Source organism: Camarhynchus parvulus, chromosome 12, assembly GCF_901933205.1.
Source record: "Camarhynchus parvulus chromosome 12, STF_HiC, whole genome shotgun sequence".
Lineage (NCBI taxonomy): Eukaryota > Metazoa > Chordata > Aves > Passeriformes > Thraupidae > Camarhynchus > Camarhynchus parvulus.
In genome coordinates, this window is record NC_044582.1 from 11741159 (window position 1) to 11748923 (window position 7765).

A 7765-nucleotide genomic window follows, 5' to 3' on the forward strand; every position below is an offset into this window, starting at 1 on the left:
TTTAATTGTTTACTGTTTGCTGTATTAGTTTATTGTACCATTGAAAATAAATTAGTTTGGTTTCTCAAAAATATACATCACATTAATATTAATTTTAATGAAGATAACAGCCAATTTCTTTTATGAAAATCAGACTAAACTTAAAGGCCTTACAGAATCACCAGCCCAAGGAATATTTTTTTTTTTTGGTGTTGATTGGGAGAAACTTATGTGTTACTGTATACCCTACATTAGAAGTACACTGGTAGATTCCCATTCCATTTGTTTAAAATCACCATCTCAATTTTAATTCAAAAGCAAGCAGTTAGTTCTAAGCCAGTTCAAGTCACTCCCACAAGCCTTATAAGGTACAGCACCCTGTCACGGAGTTTATGATGATTTCTGTATTGCAGAAGTCTGCATTGCAGACTGCTTGGATTCTGGATTATTGTGGTCCAACTGACATCCTGGGAAAGCACTCCACAGTATCCTTAAACACCGATTACATAAACACAGAGGAAATTTGGGTATAAATTTCTTGTACCACTAGCGCTTATTTGATACAAAACTAACAATTATTTAAAAAGTAAAATAAGAAAGGGGACAAGAACCTAGTTTCCATTCATTAATGCCAGTAGAATTACTGACTTTATTAAGTGCTGAATGGAATCAGAGGTTATTTATCAGACATTGGTCTGTAGCAGGATCAGGTGCAAAGTGACCTTGGCAGCACCAGAACATGTCAGATCTTCCCTACAGCACTTACTCTAATATGGCATTTCTGTAAGTTTTACTTATTTGTCACTGACCTGCTAAAAAGTTAAAAAACTTTTCCATGCTGAATTATGTCTGAACTAAGGGAGAATAATGTTTAGCATTCCAATATAAGATTGATGTAATAATCAGAACAGCATCACAGACATTGAATTCTTTGATACTCACAAGTTTGTTTGGTTTCCCTTGGTAGCTTCATTTTGTTGATTAGACTGTTTCCTTCAAGTACAAAAACAAAGCCTTTTAGTTCTTTGTCGTATTCCTACAGAAAGGAACAACAAACATAAGCATCCTCCTGTCAACCAACCATGCTAGTAACATATCAGAAAATGCAGATGGCACTGCAAGTATGACTGGCTCACATTTGATGGCAAAAATATAATCCATGTAAATATGTCCTTTGCTTGTGTGTTTTATGAACAAATATTGCTGACAAACAGGATTCACGAGTCAGTGAGCAAAGCTCAATTCACTGGTTACCAGAGTGCCAAAATTACTTTCTAAATATTTAAACTGTAGAATTACAGTGTGACCAACTCAGTCTGCAACAGCAGTCTGCATACAGAAGTAATTTAAGTAGTCATTTAGTCTGCCAAAATGATAGAACTGCAAGTGACAACTCCACTGTCAGGTCAAAGCCCTCATTACCTTCTAATTTTAAGCTTCATTCACATTTTTCTGGTTTATACTCTAGGTTCTACAGATTTCTCTAAAAACTTACTTTTGATATAGCTGACGGGTTGCCAAAAATCTTCCATTTTGCTCCTGGGTTCTTGCCTTGAGCACTGAATATTTCAACAAACCGGCCCCCCTATGATAAAATGGTTTGAGGATACATCAGCCAGTCAAATGCTCAGCACTAAATTATCAAGGGTCAAGATGAGAACCTAAGAATCCCTCTGTATCTTGTTGTTACCACAGTCAGTACTACTGAGCAGTCAGACAGCAGAATGCCAATAACAACTTCTAGACTACTATAACATATCAATTCATGTAGTCAATATTTGGCTTTAGTAAAGGATTAGAAGATAAAACTGAAGGAAGACGATGGAGTATTTTTAAATTATTTTATTTATTATATCATTCTCTAAAAAGCAAAATTATTGTAGACATTCAAAAACCATGCAAGAGATGACTAATTTATATTTGGATAAGATTTCTTCAATTTCCCAAATGAAGTGAGTTTTAAAACATGCTGCTAAAAAATAAAAGGTGTTGCAGACTGGATGTTTTGTCTGATTTCCAAAGGAAATGAAGCTTACACTATTTGTCTACATATGTGAATGGCTCTGCCTACATATTTTGCAGTAACTTTTCTACTAGTTACCAAATTTCAACCTGATTTGACCAAACAAAACTTTATTAACTTTTCTGGGCCAACTTAAGCAGCCTGGGAGTAGATCTGTTCCAGGCAATATCACCATGAAAAGGGTTAGGGCTACAGCCTTCATGAGGGAACAGAGAATTACTACTGGAAAAAGATTATTATGGATGTGCCTGTCAGGTGAAAACTCCTGACACAGAGCTTGTACCCTACTGGACCTCAAGGAATCCAAACACAGGCTCTTGGCGAGGTTGGCTTCATCACCTCTGCTTAGGGAATTACTTGCTTCTAGATTTTTGCCATTTGATGTCACAATTTTTGTGACATCTGATGCACTCAGCCTACTGTTTGCTAAGCATTTTTCAGCAGCATGGTTGACCTAATCAATCATTACAACTCTGCCATTCCCTTCTCATTTCTAGTTGCCTGCACTCCACAATTCTCTTTATGCTCAGCTGCCCAAGCAATTGCCTGCAAGTCAGAATGAGCAAGAGGGGCAAGCAAAAGAAATGCTCCTCAGATTAGTTTTTCAGAGAACATCAACTCTGCACTGTATATGAATCAGGTATTTTCCTCTGCCCACACACACCTGGCAGTTAGAGCCACATGGCTGATCCAGCGACTGGACTTAGGAAATTCTAAGGAAAGTCAAAATGGCATTCCATAAACTGCACTAAAAATATTTTTTAAACTTTTAATGGATTAATTTTTTAACATGGTATATTACCAACTTCCAAGTTACCTGATTTATTTTAGGACCGCAGAATCAAGCCCTCAAAAAATTAAAAGATTTTTAACTGCCAAGCTGTATGTGCTTGCAGCAAATCTTAAACAAGTGGCTTTTTCTTCCATCCTTGCAAATACATTTTGTTAATAGCACAGCCCTTGAGTTGGCCCTGATTTGAGGTTAAACTGAACAGAACATGGAAAAATACCAGACATGACATGAGAAAATGTCAAACTAACAGTGATGCTACTTTTGCTGACAAAAGTTACTTGGTGCTGTGGAGGATTGTTAGGTCTCATGAGGGGCCCCAGTGTAGGTAGGCAAGAAACCACAAACTCCACAATCAACTGGAGGGTAGTATGGGGCACTTTTGGGAGCACAATCCTGCAAAGCCAGTGGCAGCTAGGCATCAGAAATTCCATGAAAAGCTGAGACAGCCTAGGGAACAGCATCAGGAATACAAATTTTCAGTACAGAAGTAGAACATCTGGGACCAGTGGGGAAAATGCAGTTGGGGTGGGCAGTTCTCTTGGGATGGGACTGGTGCAGAGAAAGGGAGGGCAAAGTGTGGTGGAAAGAGAGGCCAGGAAGGAGGAAAAGGGATAATGAAGCTCCAAATAATGTGATTGCTGTTGTCACATGCTTGTGCTGGACCAAGGGAATAAACCAACCCCCTTTTCTGACTACACCTTAGGTGATGGAATCCTTCCATAACTGCATGGAAGCAGATGTGCCTTCCCTGGCCCACATGGGTAAAGAACAAAAGCCATTGGCAAACTCATGTTGTGCCCATTCTAGACCTGACAGCTACCCACTACTTCATAACAATTCTCCAAAAATACTGGATTATAAAACACTCCAAAACACTCCTGTGGCTGGACTTTTTGCATCTCAGTATAAGCTATTTTAATTGAGCTGTCTCAGAGATGAAATGAAAATGGGTAAAAATTAGACTTATTTCTGTTTTACCTGATAGTGGTTTCTGAACATTTTTCCAATTTTCATAGGCAGAAAATAATTTTAGCTTCTCGATCAGTAAAGACACTTGCAAGCTATGCTGAAAAACAGAAAAAAATACAACTTTATGTAGGATTTGACATGAAAAAAATCCTATGACAGTCCAGCCATATTTTAAAACATGTGACTACTATTATAAAGTACTTTTCTGAGTAGAAATGTGTATCAAAAGAATTAGCACCAAAATAATATTGACACTGACACTGTCTTGGAAAATAGTCTCTTTGTGCATCAAGCACTCAGGGCTGCCTTTCCTTATATTCCAAGTAGAACAAGTAATTTTATGTCAGTCCTTATTTTTTATCAATGAAGACTTTCTCATCCTTTAAAAATGCTTAAAAATCATCTTTAACACATATTTTTTTATTGTTCTTTGTTCTCAAATGCCCACTGGAAAACATTAAAATCCATTAAAGAGGAGCTTAACATTCAATATAGAAAAGTAGAAACATGAACAGCTGCAACAGAAATCTCTCCATCTAGAGGTATTTGGCAGAGACTTCTGAGACAAGTTATCTTCTTTCACATTCGGCACTCTTCTTTGAGGATGATTACTGTAAGACTCAAACCAAGCACTTCAGTTATCTGAGGGCTGCTCAAGTCACTGAGAATTAAGAGATATCTGCAGTTACAGAACTGGAACAGTGGAAAGGGAAGGGACTGACACTGGACGTCCCTCTTTGATCACACTGAGCGTCTGGGGGCTCACCTGGCATCCACAGAAAGTGAAGAGACCCTGAACATAAAAGGAAGTTGTCACTCCAAAGACAGGGAGAAATCAGCCACAAGAGACAACAAGCACCTTCACTGAGAACTGAAAGTGCTCCTCAACTCACACAAGAATCCTTTCACAAGACTCTGCCTCACTTTTATTTGATATACTGCTCGTGTTCAGTTTGGGTACAAACAACTTAAGAATTAAATTATTTTTAACTACTGGATATTTTTTTCAGACTGCAACCAGTTTTTTACAAATAGAAACAATATGCTGGCCAGGTGATTATAAATACAGCTTCTCATAATGAACAGTTCAGCTCTCACAACCAAAAAGTAACAAAGTTAAAAACAAAAAAAAGAAAACATACATGACTACAAATGGACTAGAAATTCATTGACAATATGCATGAGTTCATGAAGAATGAATCCATCTAAAGGATTAGGGCAGCATTCTATTTGAAAAAGTAAATAATCATTCATTTATGAAAACATGATGAAATCTATTGATATTTATCCACGTTTATTTTAATCAGCAACAATTAAATCTTAAAGTTGCCTGTAAATAAAATAAAAATGGAAAAAACAATCAGATATTGTAAATTTACCCCATTACCAGAAATATTAGTTTGTTTAAATTTTTTTTATTATAAGGAAAATGAAATTTAAAAACCCACAGCATTTTTAACAGGCCTATCAAAACCTATAATTAGTATTTTGATCAAATTCATAACCAGGTGACTCTTCCTCCCTTCAGTGGAAGGTAAACTTGGAAACCCAAAGTTTACAAGCATTTGTGTTTGGACAAGTCATTCAGCTACAAAGCTGATCATTGTAAACACCTCTGTGAAATCAGTGAAATGTCAGTTTGTTTTTCATTCAGGCATGAAAAATACTGCAAGTGACACTGCAATACATCTTTGCTCCTATATTGCTTAATTATAACTTACTAAATTTCATTACTACAAATGAAGTCTAGAAATTACCTTTGCTATTAAGATTGGTAGCCACTAAAACCATTAAGTGAATGACATATTTGTCATGTAATTACTGAGGTAATGTTAAAAAGTGCTTTCATTAGGCATCAAGTATTATTGTCTTTAATTATAGTAAGCTATTCTTAAAGGAGAGAAGAGTCTGGAAAATTGATAGTTGTATTTTTCCTCTTTTCACCTTTCCTCCTCCCAGTCCCTCCAGAAAGTCTAAAATTCAAGAGTACTTAAAATCCAGAGGGACTATTTAAAAAAACAATCAGCAATTTGAAATGCAAGTCTTCAGTTTTTTGCATAGTTATCAAATAAATAGGACTTCTATGACATCATTTTAGAATGCCATAAATTAGTAGCTTTCTCATTTTTCAGTCACAGATCAAAATTATTTTTTTGGTGTCCCGAACCATGAACCATGAATGTCTGTCCAACTGGAAACACAGGCCTAACATATCAGTCAATGACAAATAATCAAGAAAGTAATCTATGAAGTTAAGCAACAATGAAAGATACTTATCTTTGAATAGATTCCTATCTGAATTTACCTTGTGATGTCTTGGTTAGTGCCGTGACTTTGATCACTGGTTTCACCATGCTTCTTACATCAACAATAAAGTAGCAGCATCCAAAGGGCCCCTTATTCCTTCCATTCACTCAAGCCACTCAGGACTCTGCAAAAATATCTCCATCCTATGGCAGCTTCTCATGTATATTTCAATAATATCTGGTGTTTGTGCAGTCCCAGATTCCAACAATTGGTCCTTTGAAAGTAACAAGCAAAAAAGTATTTCACAAACAGCAGATGCAAACAGACCTTCATGCTTTCTTAATCTAATTAGTACTAAGCACTGCTCTAAATGCAGGAGAGACAGGGATGGACAGATCTAAAACCCTTCATAGTCATGGTTAGTCCCTTGTCTTAAAAGGCACTATTTACATAAGTATAAAAATACAAGCTTCTGATCAATATCCCAGTGTTGGAAAAGCAATGTTTATTTGAGATTTTTTATTCCAAAGTCATATCTGTGAAGCAAAATAAAGTGAATTTGCACATACTAGTAATTTGCATTGAAAAATGACACGAATACACTATTTTTGGCAGGGCACACAGGCTCAGACCCAAGACTGTTCATACATATAACTCACCATCATGGGCCCAAAGCCAGAGCTGATTTATGGCGGCTGGGACACGCCAGGGAGAGCAGTTCATCACTGATGAAGGGTTTTAGTATCTCCCAGACAAATGAATTCCACATATTAAATATTTAAAGCTGAGTTTGTAACACCACCATATATTTTCTCAAAACACAAGTTACCATAATAAATGAGCGGAAAGACCATTAATAAGCTATTGCAAGACTACTGGCGCTCCATCGGGCAAAGCTTTTATGCTCAAGGCGCAGAATTAAGGGGAAAAATAACTCAAAACCGAGCCTTTCGCTTTATAAAAACTGGACCGCAAAACGCTTTGACACAAGACCGCGACCACCTGCGGCTCCCCCTTCGCTGCGCAGCTACAGCGGCACGGCCGCTCCCCCGCCCCTCCGCCGCAGCCGGGGCTGGGATCGGGACGGGGATCGGGGATCGGGGTCGGGGCCGCCGAGCCCGGGGCCCAGGGTCTCACCTGGGTGAGGGCGGCGGGGCCGTTGAAGATGGCGGCGCGGGCGGCGCGGCCCCTGAGGGCCGGTACCGGCTCGGGGACAGCGGCGGCGGCGGCCCCTCAGGGATGCGGAGTGCTGGTGGCCCGTGGGGCCGCGGTCCCGCTTTCCCCGGCCCCGCACCAAGTCACTCACAAATGGCCGAGGCTGTCGCAGAGCCTGTGCTGGCCCCTCGCAGGTGCCCCCAAGCGTGTGGGAAATGACGCCGTGTCACCCAGTGCAAATGTCGTTGACATGTCAACTCATGAAACATACTTGCCCTTTCCCCTTTAAGGCTGCATTCCCAATTTTTATTTTTTTCTCTTTTTTTTTTTTTTCCTTTTTTTTGAGAGGGATGAGGGGTGAGCTACAGCAGCCACATCAAAGTCCTTGGTTTTTAAGGAATTACAGTGGCGTCGGAGGTCTGGCATTTTTCCCTGGGAGAGGGAAGGGAGAAGGACAGCCCCATTAGTTTAACATCACTGACAAGTACAAGCAAACACCTCCCGATGGCTTCGAAAACCTCCGGGAACAAGGTTATGGGGAACCAATTTGATCTGGGGTTTTATAATGAGACATTAGTCAAAGAAGATCTTCTCTTGAA

The 7765-nt window shown here is 38.9% G+C and overlaps 1 protein-coding gene across 1 annotated transcript in view; it reads right to left on the reverse strand.

Moving 5' to 3' along the window:
- C12H3orf67 (chromosome 12 C3orf67 homolog) overlaps positions 1–6234 on the reverse strand; it is a 65426-nt gene extending 59192 nt beyond the window's left edge. Inside the window, exons 1-4 of the mRNA XM_030956819.1 lie at positions 6070–6234; positions 3774–3861; positions 1475–1564; positions 922–1015 (exon numbers count right to left, since the gene is read on the reverse strand). Of these exons, the coding sequence (XP_030812679.1) occupies positions 922–1015; positions 1475–1564; positions 3774–3809 (220 nt within the window). The 5' untranslated portion in view covers positions 3810–3861; positions 6070–6234. The remainder of the gene's footprint in view (positions 1–921; positions 1016–1474; positions 1565–3773; positions 3862–6069) is intronic.
- Between the last annotated feature and the right edge of the window lie 1531 nt (positions 6235–7765).